The sequence below is a fragment of the Maniola jurtina genome, chromosome Z, assembly GCF_905333055.1.
Source record: "Maniola jurtina chromosome Z, ilManJurt1.1, whole genome shotgun sequence".
Classification (NCBI taxonomy): Eukaryota; Metazoa; Arthropoda; class Insecta; order Lepidoptera; family Nymphalidae; genus Maniola; species Maniola jurtina.
Genome location: NC_060058.1, coordinates 2,934,518 through 2,953,805, shown reverse-complemented (window position 1 = coordinate 2,953,805; position 19,288 = coordinate 2,934,518). Strand labels below are relative to the sequence as shown.

The 19,288-nt window shown below is 37.1% G+C and overlaps 1 protein-coding gene and 1 long non-coding RNA gene across 2 annotated transcripts; one reads left to right on the top strand and one right to left on the bottom strand.

The window, feature by feature from the left end:
* Positions 1–2,882: 2,882 nt before the first annotated feature.
* On the top strand, positions 2,883–12,966 carry LOC123880339 (titin). The gene is made up of 3 exons (XM_045928427.1): positions 2,883–4,445; positions 5,420–7,274; positions 10,292–12,966. The coding sequence occupies exons 1-3, from the start codon at positions 3,157–3,159 to the stop codon at positions 12,392–12,394; spliced, it is 5,247 nt and encodes a 1,748-aa protein (XP_045784383.1). The 5' UTR covers positions 2,883–3,156; the 3' UTR covers positions 12,395–12,966.
* Positions 12,967–14,075: 1,109 nt separating this feature from the next.
* Positions 14,076–16,798, bottom strand: LOC123880383. The gene is made up of 4 exons (XR_006799225.1): positions 16,413–16,798; positions 16,096–16,315; positions 15,462–15,998; positions 14,076–15,364 (listed from the first exon to the last, which is right to left on the bottom strand). It is a non-coding gene; the product is annotated as an uncharacterized LOC123880383 (long non-coding RNA).
* Between the last annotated feature and the right edge of the window lie 2,490 nt (positions 16,799–19,288).

The following is a 19,288-nucleotide window of genomic DNA, read 5'->3' as shown; positions in this document are numbered from 1 at the left end:
AAGGAAAAACGGAACCCTTATAGGATCACTTTGTTGTCTGTCTGTCTGTCTATCTGTGTTTCCGTCCGTCCGTCCGTCCGTCAGTCCGTCCGTCTGTCTGTCTGTTTGTCATAGCACAAGTACAGGAATAAATCTGAAAACCGCGAATTTGTGGTCACATCATTTAAAAAAAAATTAATAGGGCTCTCTCCGTCACTCGTTTCATACAATCGTAGTTCCAATTTTATTTGAATATTAAGCAACCAAAGTCCATGAAATTTTGCAGACATATTCTAGAAACTAATATCTGTGTCTGTGGTGTTTAAGATTTTTCTATAAATATGTAGTTCTAAAATTACAGGGGCTCAAAGATTTATATGGAAATTTTTAAGACCGCGTAACTTTGAAACCGAATATTTTAACAGAAATCTGGAAAACCACAGACATAGATATTAGTTTCTAGAATATGTCTGCAAAATTTCATGGACTTTGGTTGCTTAATATTCAAATGAAATTGGAACTACGATTGTATGAAACGAATGACGGAGAGAGCCCTCTTAAAATATGTTTCAATTTTCAAAGTAAGTTACCAAGTGGGGTATCATGTGAAAAGGCTTTACCTGTACATTCTAAAACAGATTTTTATTTATATGTTATTGATTTATCGTGCAAAATGTTGGAAAAAATACCCGAGTATTCTGTACTCAGTGCGCGAGTCTGACTCGCACTTGGCCGGTTTTTATAATAATCAATAATCTTTTTTGCCACCCAACTATTATGTATATTATACCTAATTATTAAAATTTAACTACTAAATAACGTTTACGACACACGACGTCGTTCGCGCAGATTTAGCTTTTTTAAAAATCCTGTGCGAGCTTTTTGATTTTCTGGCATAAATAGTAGCCTGAGTGCATTTCCGGAGTGCAAGCAATCTCTGTATTAAAAAACGAAATCACATGAGAGGCGTTGAATTAACAGACAGACAAACTTTCACAATAATAATAATTGCAAGTATTAATTGAAAATCCACTAAAAGCTCTGAATCAATCGATCAGCCTGTTTGCGTCCACTGCTCGACACACGGTCCTCCGTCTTCCTCATCCATCCAACTTTGTAATAACTAATTTATCTTGGCACTAGAAATGAGGATCTACAGAGTCCTATCGAAATTTAGGACTCCTATCTATCCCGTCCCAGGGGATATGGGCAGGGGGAAATTTAAAAAAATGCACATTTTACAAAATAGGCGAGTGAGGTATCATTTTTAACCGACTTCGAAAAAGGAGGTGGTTCTTAATTCTGCCCGATTTTTTTAAATTAATGTATGTATACCGATTTTTTCGAGGTTTATTTTTATTTGTATTTTATGGTTTCTGGACCGATTTGCAATTTTTTTTAATCGATAGTATAAGTTTCCGTGTCCCATAAAAATTTCCGGATCCAACTCCTTAATCCTGATGCTGCAGGGTTATTTTCCGCCTAAGTAATAATGATTCACGAAGTGGTCATAGTGAATTAATATTCCCAACCAAGGTAGTTAGTTACCAAGGTACCAAACAACGACTTTATGCTCGAACTCGAAGTCCCAACTCCGCAACCCTGATGATGCTGAAGTGATTCAGGAACTACGGATGGTGCAATATTATTTTAGGTACCAAGCAACGACTCCTTAGACTAAAAAGCTTAAAATAAAAATATAATGAAAACTCCCAAAAGCCCTTCATATCTCACAAAATATTGATCCATACAAATAAATCATTGGGTATGGTCTCATTCTTTCCAGCGCAAATATTTACATAGAAAATAACACCTCGCTCGCCTGCCACAAAAGGCACATTTTACAAACTGTGAAGTGTGCATTTTTTAAATTTCCCTCCCCCCATACACCCTGAGAGGGGATAGAATCCCTAAATTTTGGTAGGACTCGTAAACTCGTAGGACTTTGGTAAAAATATGATTTTCATATTTTTATTTCTAGTGCCAAGATAAAGTTATAAACAAAGTTTCATTGATCATATTTTGTCTCCAAAATATGCTATTTTTAACCCCCGACCCAAAAAGAGGGGTGTTATAAGTTTGACGTGTGTATCTGTGTCTCTGTGTATCTGTGTATCTGTCTGTGGCATCGTAGCGCCTAAACGAATGAACCGATTTTAATTTAGTTTTTTTTGTTTGAAAGGTGACTTAATCGAGAGTGTTCTTAGCTATAATTAGCCCCTGATGCCTATAACACAAGTGTACAACTTATTTTAGGCATCAGTGGTTTAACCTAATTCTTGTTGTAATTTTTTATGGGGAAACAATAAAAAGATTATTAAAAATTCAATAAAATCAGTTCAGCCGTTTGAAAGTTATCAGCTCTTTTCTAGTTACGGTAACCTTCACTTGTCGGTGGTGTTATAAATTTTTAATTTACACTTGTTCCTGTAGTAGTATATATTATGACCTAGAAATTCAAATTTCAATGTCACGGCACATCCCTACAGAAAGATCGTCTATAAATCAATTTGGACAAGGTTTGGACGCTATTCAAGCTGTGGTGAGTTCTCTAATTTTCTATTACCGCACGAGATCGATCCTACTTACTTAAGTAGATTGATCATTAATTTCATTCTTTTATTTCTATTCGTATTGCTTTAAATCAAAAAAAAATTGCCTTAGCGTTTCATTGATGACGCAGAAAGGTTGCCAAAAATAAATTCATGCTCGATCTTATTTTTAGCACATTGGCACGGAGCACGACGGGCCAACCAGTTGAACGGTGATTTTATAGTGATCACTAATCGTTTTCAAATAATAAAAAAAAACATAGTGTTAATTGTAAATACAAACAATAAGTAAAGGTATGGTGGAACAGGGACGAGAGTAATGTTGTTGAAACTTTTCAAGGTAATTCCACGTTACTAGTCAAAAATAATCTGTAAATAAACCAGTGATCATAATATACAACTTATTCACACCTATTTTCACATTAACCCACGCAAACGCAACGTGTTTTCAGTAGCAGAAGCTCCTCTCGAAACGAAATGTTGTGTTTTTAGTTTGACGGTGAATTTTTGCTGGGTCCAGGTGAAAATAGGAGATAAACAAGTCAAAAAGGGAACTATGGACGTTATCCGATCTGGCACGTACTAATGTTTATCTCCTTTTTAAAATTGTATATTGACTAAACATATGGAATCTCAATTGTCACCAGATAGCGAAAAAAAATTACCACCAGTGCAGAAAAAGGAATACCAATGGGAAGATTTGAGGAAAGATCGTAAGGCAGGTGGATATCCTTGGACACATCTCTTAAAAGTGCCGCTGGAAGGTGAGATCACCGCTGAAGATATAATCCGAGAAACGACGCCAAGAAGAAGTATGTCGCGAGAATTTTCTAAATCTCGGACTCATTCACCTGTAGACAGAGGTAGCCAAAAAATACTAAATCTCGATTCATCTCCTGGCAGCAGTAGAAAGCATGGTGAAGAGGGTGAGGATGAAGGTGTTCATATTCCAAATTTTTCAAAAGAAATTTCTTTAGACTCAGATGATGATATTCTAAATAAAAAGAGCAGTACAAATGCACCAAATCCTTCTGAAAGTCACCCGAGTGCACACTTAGTGGCCCCATCAGAAATCCCTAAAAGTGTTTCCCCAAAAAGTATTTTGAAACGACGTATACCAGAACCACAATACATAGGTGTTTCAGAAACAAGGGAAAAAACTAGATGTTGTCACCCACTTGTAAATAAAATAAAACACTTAGCCGACAAAACATTACATAAGTTAGATAAAACTGAAAATGATAAGTCACCTTTATCAAAACGCAAGAAAAATGAAAAAGGCCAAGAAATCAGACAGTTAAAAAATTCACCTGGAGCGGTCCGAAGGCAAAAATTTAGTGCTATTAAGTTAGGTGATTCAGATGAGATGAGCAAAACTATGAGTATAGACACACCTCCGCCGAGAAAGAAGAAAGAACACATATATGAAGATATTGATGAATCTAAGGACGATAACCTAGAAAAATCATTACAATATTCATTCGATTTACAAAAACAGTACAATGAAAAGAATAATAACTACAAAGAGAACGATAGTATTGCAGAAATAAAATCCAATGCTTCTCAAGATCCAAGTTTAGTAACTGAGGATAACTTATCTTTAAAAGCCGACGATCACATAATGGAAAAGTTATATAAAAAAAATGACACAAACAGGGAAGCTATACTGTTAGATGAGGAGATGGACCCAGATGAACCCAATGTAGAGGAAGTGTTCCAAAATCAAAAAGATGATACTCGAAAATGTGATGACTCTCCTAATATCACTATTACTGAAATAATTGACGATGACAATAGCATTGAGCAATCAACAACAATACCTATCGAGACATCACCAAGCCCGAGTCCTCGCGATACTGAACGAAAACAAAAAGATGCAGAATCCGTCGATAAAGAATGGTCTATACCCAACAGGTAAATATTTTTATCATGAAACAGATTTTTTAAGTAGGTACTATGTTAAAGTATTTTGTTATCATGCGTAATGACAAAACATTCGAGTCTCAACTGCAAAGCGAACTCGCTAGCTCACAATAATATATCTGATAAATATAGCCCTGACCGGTACGTCTTCCTGCACATTGAGTAAGCTCTTTAAAATTGTCATCAGTGATCACAGTGCTCGCGGTTGCTTTCACGCTAGTGATTAGTTCATTTACTAGCGGGATTTTGTAACAGATTCTCATAATGGCTAATTGTATATGCGTGAAAAATTCACAAAAATTTTAAGCGTAAACTTAACGTAACTCATAAATAAAAACATGCCTCGGCTGTAAGGCATTATTGGTTGGACGATAGTTATGAGTAATCTCCGTCGATGGACATCCGAAGGTGGGACTCCATTAGAGAAAGCTGTACTACCAACCAGAGAAGGAAGTGTCCAATTATTTACACCGGAAGTGCGGTGTGCGTGTCAATTTTTTCAATGTGATTCGCTATTGCCAGAAAGAGTAAACCCAATCGGCACTAGACCAACATCGCGAGCTAGTAATATAATTTCGAGTGTTAGGTAAGACACACTATTATGAACAACTAAATAAAATCGTGCATATTTTATGATTTAAATTACGACTTGCAAAATTCTGAAACTACTTAATCGTCTTTCGCCCGGTGACTGCTGCGGCTAAAACGAGCGCCAACCGTTGGCCTAATTGTTACTCTGTAACATGTGTGAGTGTATTTAAATTTAAACTCAAACTTTTGTGATTTTGCGACTTTCTTCTTTTGTTTACAGCTATACGAGTTTATACATAAATTAATAAATAATTTAATATATTGCATAGCGAATTTCCCACAATATTTGTAAAAAACATGTTGCGAAAGTATTTTTCAGTTCATTACCATTTAAATGTTTAAAAACTTTTTATTTAGAAGTCTTCGTTTTTCAGTGATCACGAATATGAAATAATAGAGAAACCACCTCCTAATATAATTTATACATCAGAAAATACAGACGAAAAACCAGCCATGGTTAAAACTGAAGACGAGTTATCTAGTACAACATCATTGGAACAAAAATATTTACAACATACATCTGACGAAGAAGACCATATTGTGGATGATAAAGGTCAGACAAATGAAGAAAAAACTAACGAAAATTTGATAATTGCAGAAGCACTACAAAAAGATATTGAAGAACGGTTTTTTGTAAATACGCCTTCAAGTGCATCGAGAACTGAATGCGAGGTTAGTACAAGTCAAATTGAGGATTCATCCGCCTTAGAAAATTTGCCTTTGAAAAGAAGCAGTCGAAACAAAAATTCTGATGGTACTGAAAATAAATTACAACAGCGTTTTAAAGAAGGAACAGGGAAATTAAAATCACAAGCTGGAAAACTTAAAGCCAAATTAAATAACATAAGAAATAAGCAGTTTAGTTTACCGGAGAGGCCTAAGTTTAAAATGCCGGAACGGGCAAAAATTTCCCTTCCAGAGAGAAGAAAATTCAGTTTGCCAGAAAGACCTAAATTTAAAAAAATTAATATATCTGAAAAATTATCTTTTGGTGACCGAAAAAAGTTTAGTTTACCGGATCGACCTAAGTTTCATGTTGGTGAATTTACTAAATTTAAAATGCCTGAACGTATAAATTTTCCCAGTCTTGGCAGAAAAAAGGAGAAGAAAACTGATAGCAATAAATCAGAATCTACATCTGACTTACAGAATGTGGCCTCTGTAGAATTTGAAGCTAAAACCTATCCTAGATTATTTGGCAGAAAGAAAAAGCCTCCTTTAACTAAAACATCTTCAAGCCCTATACTAAATAGAGAAGATACACCACCACCAACATTTACATTTACTAGGATGAAAAAAAGTAACCAAGAAGAGCCTTCCTCATATATACCAGATACTTCAGAACAACCACGAGAGTATGGTTTTGTGGATAATGACATCAACTATGAAACCGAAATGGAAGGAAGGAAACAATTTAGCACCACATATGATTTTGACAAACTGGACCAAGAATACGTAGATGAAGAGGAAAATCAAGAAATCCTTAAAGATAATCTTATCTCAGTACAAAACGCATCGCCGTCTGATCAAGAATATACACATATAAACGAATTAAATAATGACGAATTTTTTGTACGACCGAGAGGAATTTCTCGTGAAAATATTCAAGTTCGGGAATATTTAAGCGATGAAATTCGACAAGCATTTAACATTCCCAAAAATGTTCTTGCTGTTATGGGGAATACCCAGGAAATAAAAAATACTTATGCGAACGAACCAGAAGCTGATTCAGAATTTATGATTGATGATGAGCCAACAAGATATTCAACCGAGGATATAAATGAAAGAGATGATGGATATTATACATTCCCACCTGTAAGACCTTCTAGAGCAAAACGAAAGAAAAAGGATACCGAATCAATAAAATTTATTGATGATAGTGTGAATGCCAGCATACAATTTAGTGAAGTAGATTTAGGTCTCTCGGAGGATCAACTACATAACAAACAAATAAACGGTGATATTGATGGCGATAGAGAAGTCGGATTCAATAGTTCGGTTAACGACTTTGACATAAAACCGACCACAGATCTACATTCAATACATGAATATGCAAATGATGATGTTATAGAATACCCAGATGGTCTTACAATTCAGTCAAAAACTCTTCCGATGCCACCAAAAAGAAAGAAAAAGTCCATAAAAAAGGATCAAAAGCATTCGTCGTTAAATGATTTTAATAATTTTACTACACCAGAAATGTGGCGTTCATCCAAAGATCCAAATGATGTAAGTAAAAATGGATATTTTATTAATAAGCACAAATTAACAAAAATTAGATAGGTATTAACTACTCGAAAAAAGAGTAACACTTTTTACTAAGAAAAAAATAATTAACAAACCGACTTCCAAAACCAAAAGTTAGTTTTTTTATTATGCTCACCCGACTTCATATAGGTATGTGTGGAAAAAAAATTTACTTTGTAGTGGTTTTGGAAGTCGGTTTTTTATTTTTTATTTATTTTAAACTATTTAGTGTGATACCTAAAATATCAATTCACCAGCAAAACTTTCCAAATCCACACGGCTTAGGAGTTCAGTACCTTGCAGCATCAGCATTGAAAAGTTGGAACTTGGAATTCAATTACAAAGTCTATGCTCGGCGTTTACAATATTATTTCACCAGGAACAGTTCCTGAAACTCTATGGTTTAGAAGTGCTGTACCCTGGAGTACCCTTTCAGGAGTTCGGACTTGGAATTCAATCATGAAGTCGTTGTTTGATAACTAAAGTATCAATTCACCATCAGGAATTCCCGAATCCCCACAGCTTTCAGTACCTTGCAGCATCAGGATTGAGGAGTTGGGATCCAAAGTTCTATGATATAGTCTGTGTTGGGCACCTAAAATAATATTGCACTATCCGCAGTTCTTGTATCTCTTATAGTTTAGGAGTGCTGTACTCTGCATCATCAGTTAGGATTTGGAGTCCAAGCATGAAGTCGTTGCTTGGTACCTACAATTTTAATTCACTATGAACACTTCCTGTATCTTGATAACTTGGGCGGGCAGTAAGCATGCACCATCAGGATTAAAGAGTTGGATCTGGTTTTTTTTTAAGGGACCATCACAGAAACTTCTACTATTATGAAAAAAAAATTTTGCAAATCAGTCCAGAAACCTCGAAAAAAAAGGGTATACATAGGTACATAAAAAAAACGGGCCAAATTGAGAACCACCTCCTTTTTGGAATTCGGTAATAATAATATCTGGTAGGTATCTAATAACTTGTGATTTCACCTTCTAAAGTCGTTTATTTTAATTATAATATTATTATTTCAAATTTTAAACTATTTTTCATCTCATTTCAAATTCGATTAGGTGACCATAATATTATGTAAAAGTGAGTAGATATCCAAAAAAACATAATTTGGGTGAACACGCAGAAGATCGCAAATTAAAATAAAATAAATTCTTTAATTTACCATTTCTCACAACCAATTTTATTTGTCAAAAAAACTTCTATGTGTCTGAGTTAAGGGTAGTTTCGATTCTAGAATAATTAATTTACTGTGTTTTCATGATATACCTGATGGTATAAGACTAATAAGTCTTAAATATTCCATAATATTGGTTAGAAGTTACATACAGTGGAAGCAATTGATACTGGCAGTTGTCCAATAGATAGATATACTTTTGGACGAAACTCGATTTGTATTTTTAGACGCCCGCAGTCATTTGATTGTTGACCCAGTTAAACGAAAACTAAAATACTCGAGCAAATAAGGTTAGTTTTAGGTTTGCTGTAACTAATTTTTCTGATTCTAACACACTACACATCACTACACAGTATACAAGTGTAAATTAAAAATTTATAACACCCCCGACAAGTGAAGGTTACAGTAACTAGAAAAGAGCTGATAACTTTCAAACGGCTGAACCGATTTTCTTGAATTATAGCTAAGAACACTCTCGATCAAGCCACCTTTCAAACAAAAAAAACTAAATTAAAATCGGTTCATTCGTTTAGGCGCTACGATGCCACAGACAGATACAAAGATACACAAGTCAAACTTATAACACCCCTCTTTTTGGGTCGGGGGTTAAAAATAAAGTCGCTTCCCACTGTCTGTATATATGACAATCTTTTAAACAACGCAATGAATTCTAATGCGGTTTTCATCAATAGATTGGATTCAAGAGAGAGGTTTACATGTATAATTTAATATTTTTTGGGTTATTATTTGTTAAAATATGACAGTAATTTTATTAAATCAAGTATAGTAGCAATATAATATATTAAAATCAAGCCGAGTGAGGACTAAATCATCGAAAGTAACTTATGCCTATTTTATTAGAAAAGTAGAATAAACTCAAAAACTTCTCAACCGATTTTAAAATTTCTTTCACTCATAGAAACCTACATTATCAGCAAGTAACATTAGCTTTAGCTATATTTTATTTTCAAAAAAAATTAGGCATCCCTAAAAAAAATTTCATAATGTGAATCAAGTCAGAAAAAATCATGACATGATCTCAGAGCTTCCGTGGCGTGCGCTGCCTATTATACTATAATGAAAGTTACACAAAAACTATGTATAGTGGTATTGTTCTTCTCCCGTGCAAAGCCGGGGCGGGCCGCTAGTTGCAAATAAATTAAAAAATTGGTTGTCTGTAAAGTCGGTTTACTGACGATAGTTAAACGTGACAGCAAAGGCCGATTGTGCTTCTTTGTCGCTCGTTCCGCGCTCTCGCTTGCACTTCAAGCCTTACATGGAACGCCTCAGAGCGAGGTAACGCCGCATGAGTCATGTTTTTTCGTGCGTGCAGCCGGCTCTATCGAATCATAAGACGTTGTCACGTCAAAACAATAAGTAGATTTTGCGACATACTCAAAATATAATGTGTTTGTTTATTATCTATCTCACCTGGTGGCTTATCACCATGGTGCATGCATTAATATGATGCAGTCTAACGATCGTATTCACAATTATTACTATGAAGTCGCACAGTGCGCTCGAACACATAGTGTAGGTTCCACCAATCAGATCATTGAAAATTGACGTGATACAGTAATCTGATTGGTGGAACCTACACTGTGCGTTCGAGCGCACTATGAGACCTCATAGTAACGTTTGTGAATACGGGTGTAAGTTGAAGTGGGACCTTAGAAGCTAAGTGGCCATATCCCTGAGGGATATGACCACTTATGCCATTCTGTTGCGATATATAGGCACAATACCCACATTCTGTGCAGTAAACTAATATGAATATGTTATGTATGATAATAATAATTCACTTTTACAGATCATCGTGTATAGAACAGAGCACGAATATATTGTTCCTCAAAGTGATATACCGATAGCCGAGCAAAGTCCTGTGCCTCCAAGACGTAATCAATCAAGGAGCTCTCGAACGACGTCTGTATGTGACGACGACCGAACTTCACATGGGGCCGAATCATTGATTTTGGATACTCATTTACCGATCACTGAGGATGTCAAATTGGAAGCTGGTATTCGTCAAGAAAGTCCCGGATATGCTACAGTTGATAAAAGTTACATACCAGGTAAAACATCTAGACGGTCAAAAAGTAAAACACCACCTGCAAGACGTAAAAGTAATAGTTCTGAACGCAAGTATTACACCGTGTCGGGTGCAAAGTCTGCTTTCCCTAGTCGACCTCCAAGAAAAAAATCGTCAACAAGTCTAATGACTTTAAACAGTTTTAGAAAAGATTCCTTCACTGGTGATGTTACCCAGTATGATGAAATAGGTGAACCTCAGTTTGAAGAAGTGCACAAAACCTTACAATCTGGTGCAGTTGTAAGCAAAATGAAAGATCGACCCTTACCTCCACCACCACGTCCACCGAGAGGGCCTAAGCGTAAAAAATCTGATGATGTAACAGAGTATTATAAATCTAAATCGGAAACACAGTTGCCAACTTCACCTATGTTCAGTTCAAATACAACTGAAGAGCAAGACGTTGTTGAAATTGAAGTTTCAACACAAACAGACCCATTGCCAGACGACATCGATTTTGAATTAGGAATCGATGAAAATCTTGATATATCTATGACCAGCTCACTAAGAGATATCATAGACGAAGAATCTATGCTAGGTAAAGGTTATGATAAACCTGCACAACCCCGTCGTCCTTCACGGTCACTTTCAAGGTCGGAAAAGTCTCTAAAATTGTCGGATCCCAAAATGTCTGATTATTCTAAACCAATTCTTGGACGTACTTCACCGGCGGTAATATTAGTTGAAAAGCGTGTATCAAGTCCAACGAAAATTAATGAAAAAGATGAAGTCTTAACCGAAGCTTCTCTGACAGTAAAACATATTGATATTGATGAATCTCAAATACCAGATGTACCGCCACTACCCAAATCAGTAAGTAAAAGTATGACAACGCCACAATCGTCTAATGTTACAACTACGGAAGATAGTCGAGCGATTAAAAGAGTTTCTGATTCATGCAGAGATGTACAAGTAGACAATTTAATAACACAAAGACTGCAAGTCAAAGATTTAGATGTGGGTCGATTAAACGTTTCTGAGTTGCAGGCTACGAAAATTCTTGTATCAGATATTGAAGGTATGACATTAAATGTAAACGAATTGGATTCTAAGTCTGGTCATATTTCAGTGAGCGGGATTGAATTTTCACAATCAGTTATAGACGAAATTGTCAAAAAATTTGCTGAAATATCGACCAGCACTGCTCCTACTGTACCACCGCAAATCACGCAAACTATAGAAACGGTGACTATCCCAAGACCAATAAGTAGAGAGGAAGAAACTCAAACAGAATCTCCACCAGCCGAAACCAAGACTTCATCGCCATCCGTACCAGCACCTGAAACTATTGAAGAAATTACTGTACCTCCGCAACGACCTCCCCCCCCTGATTTAACTCCGCTATTATACTCATATTTACAGGACATAGCCATCCCATCAACTTCTTTACAGCAAGGTCGCTCGTTCAGGGAACGGCATATAGGGGAATTCCACGAAAGTCAATTTCAAATGCCACCGTCCCCATCTCGACGATCAAAAAGGAAACCAACGGTTCCATTCAGCGAGTCGAGTTCAGACGAAAACAAACCTAGGCCCTCACCAAGACGAATGCCACCACAGGTCAGAGCTCATGAACCAACTATAACCGAAGCAGGGGCCCAATTTCTTCGTGTATGCCAAAATTCTATAAGTAGAACTTTTAGAAATATTTTCAATACATTCATGTCCTACATCAGCAGAACGGAAGATAAAAGGGACGCTCAAATGGCGATGGTCATATTCCTTGTTTTGATTGCAGGATTGATTATGTTCGGTTTAAGCGATAGTCGAACGATACACCATCATCACTGGGAGTTTTTCAATCCGCCGGACAATAAACAGTGATTGATGAAACAAGGAAATAATATCTGTTTGAAAATTCCAAATCAGGAACCGTTTATTTTCTGTTTCATATTAGCAGTGACCTTTTTGCAAGCTTAAAAATAATAACAAGCATTTCTAACCACTTTCCAGCACTATATTGTACCCATCATTTAAAAAATATAGAGCGTTTAATTTATTTTTTATTTTTAAGTAGCTACCATATTTCGGTTTAGGTAAGATTTATTGTGACTTATAACATTGCACATAATGGATTCAACATTAATAAAAAATTATATTTAAGTATATTATTGTATAGGTAATCGGTACTAAAAGGTTTTTCTAGAACGAAACGAAAATGTAGATATTACATATTGTGTATCCATCCTCAAAGTTATATCCTCGGGTCTCTAAAGCATTAAATTGTTAGGTATCCATATAATTATTTACATGTTATAACATAGTTGTATGTGTTGTTATTAATTGCACTGTTACCTATGTAAACGTAGTTTGTGGGCTGGTGTTATGCATTTTGTAAACTTGATTTGTTTTGTAAATTGTACCTACTTACTTAATTCAAATAAAATTTGTTCAAAGAATCCGTTTTGTTTTTGATTGAAATTTATTTGCATTTTTAAGGATGTTTTAAAAAAAGAGTTTATAATATAACAATTTTACACATTTGAACGTTCGAACGATCAAAAATGTTTGATTCTGTTATATAGGTAGTACAGTTCAAATAACCATGAGCTTAATATGAGGTACCTACTTATGGAGTTATTTCGAAATTACAGACAGACACTTAAATTTTTAGGGTCCCGTACCTCAAAAGGAAAAACAAAACCCTTATAGAATCACTTTGTTGTCTGTCTGGCCGTCTGTCGTGTCTGTCACGAATACCTAATTAGGATACTTCCTGTTGACCTAGAATCATGAAATTTGGCAGGAAGGTAGGTCTTATGCACTTTAAAGGAAAAAATCTGAAAACAGTGAATTTATGATAACATCATTTAAAAGACTAAAATGTGTTTAAAAAAATTCAAATTAAGGTAAGTGGCACCACCTACATACTTTACTTTGAACTACTTCGCTACTGCTAGTTCTACCAACCTGTATTTTACTAAGAACTTTAATACCATGAAACTAGATGACGTTGGCATAGATATTAATATCTATAATTAATAATAATATTAATTAAACAACTACGCACCTAATATATAATATATTATATAACCTATACTAGTGTGCTAGTACATACAGTCCGACAAGGTAAATAAAACCGACCAGTGCGAGTCAGACTCGCGCACAGAGGGTTCCGTGCTCGGGTATCTTTCCCGACGGTTTGCTCGATAAATCAGAAATTATTATGCATAAAAATAAATAAAAATTATGTTTTAGAATGTACTAGTAAAGCCCTTCCCTATAATACCCCACTTGGTATAGTTATCTTACTTCGAAAATTGAAACACATTTTATTTTTTTATGTAACCACGAATTAACGTTTTTCGAATTTTTTCCTTTACTTGTGCTATAAAACCTATCTACCTGCCAAATTACATGATTCTAGGTAAACGGGAAGTACCCTATAGGTTTTCTTGACAGACACAACAGATGGACAGACAGACAGACAACAAAGTGACCCTATAAGGGTTCCGTTTTTCCTTTTGAGGTACGGAACCCGAAAAACATTAGTAAAGGTACATCATGTATTGCAAAATGTAAGAAATAAAAGGCGTTTATAATTTAATATAATTTAATTTGTAGGTCTCATTATTATCAATTAACAAAAATAGTACCAACCGATTTATGTGGAGAATTGGCACAAACAACAATAAACAACAATGATCGCTAAACTATTATAAAATAAATAAAGGCTTTTTATTTTATTTTCAATATTATTAATTCATAAAAATGGTACCTAATTATGTCTAGAAGTGGCATAAATAGTTCCTAAAAAATGACTTCTCACACGCCATTTCAACTCTATGGGTGAACAGCTGTCATGTCAAAAGTAATGGCTCACCTTTCAAATAAGGACTATTGATCCTTTCAAGGAATAGTTCCTATGGCGTTATGTTGGCTCCCCTGTCTAAGTCATTGGCACCATATTGGCATGAGAAGACGCAGATTTTCTTTTCATTTGATTTTCATTTCATTCATTTGTGAAAATCAAATGAAAATAATAGTAGTTGACAGGGGAGGCAACATAACGCCATAGGAACTATTCTTTGAAACGATCTCTAAAATAGTACTTTCGACATGATATTTGACACAAAGTTAAATTGGTTAAAGTGTGAGAACTCATTTTTTACGCATTATATCTAAAATAACTATATTGCACAGTACATCATAATACATAGAGAAAAGGTACAAAATTAAAATGTCATACAAATTTCTGTCATATAAGCTTAAAATCTAATCAAAATACTCATCATTTTACGCATTATACCTAACATACGAATTGCACAACACATACAGAAAAGGTACAAAATTAAAAATAAAAGCCAACTATAGGTGTAGTTGACAGGGCTCATGAATTAGGGTGCGGGTTGTGTGTGGGAGGGTGGCAGTGTGATTCAGTTGTGGTACAGTTCAAATATGAGGTAGTTATTTCGAAACTACAGACAGACACTTCACTCATTATTTATTATTACTATAGATGATCTACAGTCATTTATACTAAACTAATAAACATTTCTATATCATTCAGTAAAAGTTCAAGGTTTTATTTTGCTTAATTCTACTATACTAACAATATTCATTGCATTTCTTACCCATAAAGCTGATCTTCTCCAACATATCAACAGAGCGGGTGGTGGTGAGCGACTGCTTCTCTCGCTGGGTTTTCCTCTACTGGTACTGGTGCTGAGACTCCGACTTAGCAAAGCTCTTCTGGGGCAGAGACACAAAGTTGGGTATCTTGGTCCACCTGGCTTTGACTTGAACCGGCTGACTCTATTGTAGATTCGCTTGATGAAGGTTCTTGTAACATTGCTGAAATGTAATACGATACATTATGCAGATTTTCAACAAATGAGCCAGCAATGGATTGGTCAAGATGATGATCACCAATAATCATTATATTTCTTACCCTCAGAGCTGATCTTCCCCCACGTATCAACAGAGCAGGTGGTGGTGAGCAACTGCTTGTCTCGCTGGGTTTTCCTCTACTGGTACTGGTGCTGAGACTCCGACTTAGCAAAGCTCTTCTGGTGCAGAGACACAAAGTTGGGTATCTTGGTCCACCTGGCTTTGACTTGAACCCGCTGACTCTGTTGTAGATTTGCTTGATGAAGGTTCTTGTAACATTGTTGGAATGTAATAAGATACATTATGCAGATTTTCAACAAATGAGCCGGCGATGGATTGGTCATGATGATGATCACCAATAATCATTGTATTTCTTACCCTCAGAGCTGATCTTCCCCAACGTATTAAAAGAGCGGGTGGTGGTGAGTGACTGCTTCTCTCGCTGGGTTTTCCTCTACTGGTACTGGTACTGAAACTCCGACTTAGCAAAACTCTTCTGGTGCAGAGACACAAAGTTGGGTATCTTGGTCCACCTGGTTTTGACTTGAACCCGCCGACTCTGTTGTAGATTTGCTTGATGAAGGTTCTTGTAACATTGCTGAAATGTAATAAGATACATTATGCAGATTTTCAACAAATGAGCCGGCGATGGATTGGTCATGATGATGATCACCAATAATCATTGTATTTCTTACCCTCAGAGCTGATCTTCCCCAACGTATTAAAAGAGCGGGTGGTGGTGAGTGACTGCTTCTCTCGCTGGGTTTTCCTCTACTGGTACTGGTACTGAAACTCCGACTTAGCAAAACTCTTCTGGTGCAGAGACACAAAGTTGGGTATCTTGGTCCACCTGGTTTTGACTTGAACCCGCCGACTCTGTTGTAGATTTGCTTGATGAAGGTTCTTGTAACATTGCTGAAATGTAATAAGATACATTATGCAGATTTTCAACAAATGAGCCGGCGATGGATTGGTCATGATGATGATCACCAATAATCATTGTATTTCTTACCCTCAGAGCTGATCTTCCCCAACGTATTAAAAGAGCGGGTGGTGGTGAGTGACTGCTTCTCTCGCTGGGTTTTCCTCTACTGGTACTGGTACTGAGACTCCGACTTAGCAAAACTCTTCTGGTGCAGAGACACAAAGTTGGGTATCTTGGTCCACCTGGTTTTGACTTGAACCGGCTGACTCTGTTGTAGATTTGCTTGATGAAGGTTCTTGTAACATTGTTGGAATGTAATAAAATACATTATGCAGATTTTCAACAAATGAGCCGGCAATGGATTGGTCAAGATGATGATCACCAATAATCATAAAAGACAAAGAGATATTTTTCTTACAAAACGACGGCACGATGACGGTTGAATTGATCCCATGAACCAAAGAGTATATAAACACTACGTTCCATGAACCAAAGACCCAAAGAGGTAATCACTTGCAAAGACCAAAGAGTATCTTTTTTTTTTCTTTCTCGTCTGGCTTTACAAAGATTGGCCAATGTCAAGTTTGTATTAATTTGTAACAATTAAACTATACAAGTATGGACCCCGTCTGTGCCGGTGCTCGCCGACATACGCACGGCACCCCCTTAGAGCGCTTTCCAGTCAGTTTTAACAAAAAAAACACACCAAAAAGGCAGAGCACGCCTGCCAGCTAACACCAACACAGACGAAGTCCACTCAAAGAGGTAATCACTTTCAAAGACCAAAGAGTATGTAATCACTACGTTATACAAGACAACTGACCAGTAATCCGGAGATAGACAACTGACTGACCACAGACAAAATAACACCAAACCGTAGACAGAGAAATCACCAAACGCAACGCCTACGCCAATTTGGAGGATTTTTGAACTTTTATTAACTGACTTCAAAAAAAGGAGGAGGTTCTCAATTCGTCGGAATCTTTTTTTTTTAATTGTTTTTAATGGACACTCTTTCAAGTTTTTCCCCTTATGAGACAGTGCACAGACCAGGAATCTGGAGATAGTGCTCCTTCTACACTCAATAATACAATTGTAGCACAAAGGCTGCCAGCAAATAAAATCTTCTAAAGTTAGGGAATATCTTGAAAATGTCAATGTTGAAAATCGAGTAAGTTGTATCTAATTTTAAGTGAAAGAAACAAGGAAAGAAAACTTAGGAAAGCCGTTCCTGTTTGTACATCGAAAAAGAATCATGAAAACCATTGATAGGCTAGGGACTTGCAACTATCATGTTTACCTGCTCAAATACTATACTTATTTCTCCTCTTACACTCACAGATTGTGTATTTCTATTGCCGCTATAACAACAAATACATAATTAAAAATTTCAAAATGGCTGGCGCTATGTAAATTGAAAAGAATATGATCTTGTCGGAGGGTACGGAACCCATCGTGTGCGAGTCCGACTCGCGGTTAACCGGGACTGCGCTCTCACTATGCTAGGTAACGATGTTGTCGCAGTTTCATCGTGGTCAACCCATCGCTGGCTCACTACAGAGTACGGGTCTCCTCTCACAATGAGAAGAGCTTTGGACATAGTCTACCACGCTGGCCAAATGCGGTTTGGGAATTGGCAGACTTCACACACCCTTGAGAATATCATGTAGAACTCTCAGTTGTGCAGGTTTCCTCACGATGTTTTCCTTCACCGTGATATTTAATTAAGTACTTAAAACGCACGTTACTCCGAAAAGTTAGAGATGCATGCCCGGGATCGAACCCTCGACCTCCGATTATGAGGCGGATGTCTTAACTATCACAGCGAAGCGGGGCTCCGTCGACCATGCCTCCGTTGCATGGTGGGGGTCTCAAGGCCTCTGCAAGAGCGAGCGAAGCGAGCTCGCGACGTAGGGCACTCTGACTCGGACAGGTTAGGTTAGAAGGGAATTTCGTGGTTATCTGGGGACTTAGTTATTTCCTCTTTAAACCACCCAGAAAAAGGGGCCCCACGAGGCGGGGCTCCGTCGACCGTGCCTCCGTCGTATGGTGGGGGTCTCAAGACCTCTGCAAGAGCGAGCGAAGCGAGCTCGGGACTTGTGGCGCACCGACACGGTTGGGTTAGGTTAGAAGGGGATAGCGGGGTCTGTAAGACCTCGCCATCCCTTCGTGGTTATTTCTTTTTTAAACCACCCAGAAAAAGGAGCCCCACGAGGCGGGGCTCCGTACCTCCGCACCTACGTCGCATGGTGAGGGGTCTCCTCTCCCTTCTTTCTCTCTCAAATATATAAATATTCACTGAGTATGCTTTTCTGTTAGGGGAGAAGACGTACCTCCCCCTCCCCCTCCCCTTCCTCCACTTTATGAGGCGATACGTTTTAAACGTTTTACTAATTTCAGTTTAATCAATATTGAAAAATTCGTAAAATAAAGTAACTATGCGTTTCCGGCAAAGGGAGTAAGGGATCCCCCCTTACTTTGACTTACTATTTTTTTAAACTGGACCCTTTCAAGTAAAGATTTTTATATAAACCTGTGAGGATGACACTGGCATTGGTGCAATTAAAGTGCCATAAGCCTACTATGTCGTATTAGTTTACAAATTGCGAAAAACCAAATTAAATTTGAATTTCGCGGTCAGACGAGTCGCATCCACTTGAAGCCTGAAGGTGCTAAACTATTTATGGCCTTTGACTGTAGGACGTGTGTACAACGCACCACGCGAGCCCCGCTTGCCGTGGCGTACGGCCGCCCGCAGCTGGCCGCGCGAGCCGCTGTGAGTTCACTGTGGACTGTAGTTGTCATTTAGCTATCATTACGATTGCCGCGTGCGTCTACAACTATCACGGTACATCACAACTAAACTATTATTTTCGGTAAAACCATGACATACAAAGAGAGCCGCTAGCCCCGCTCGGCGGTTCCGATCGGTCCACGGTTTCAAAATGTAAAGAGTTTCGGAT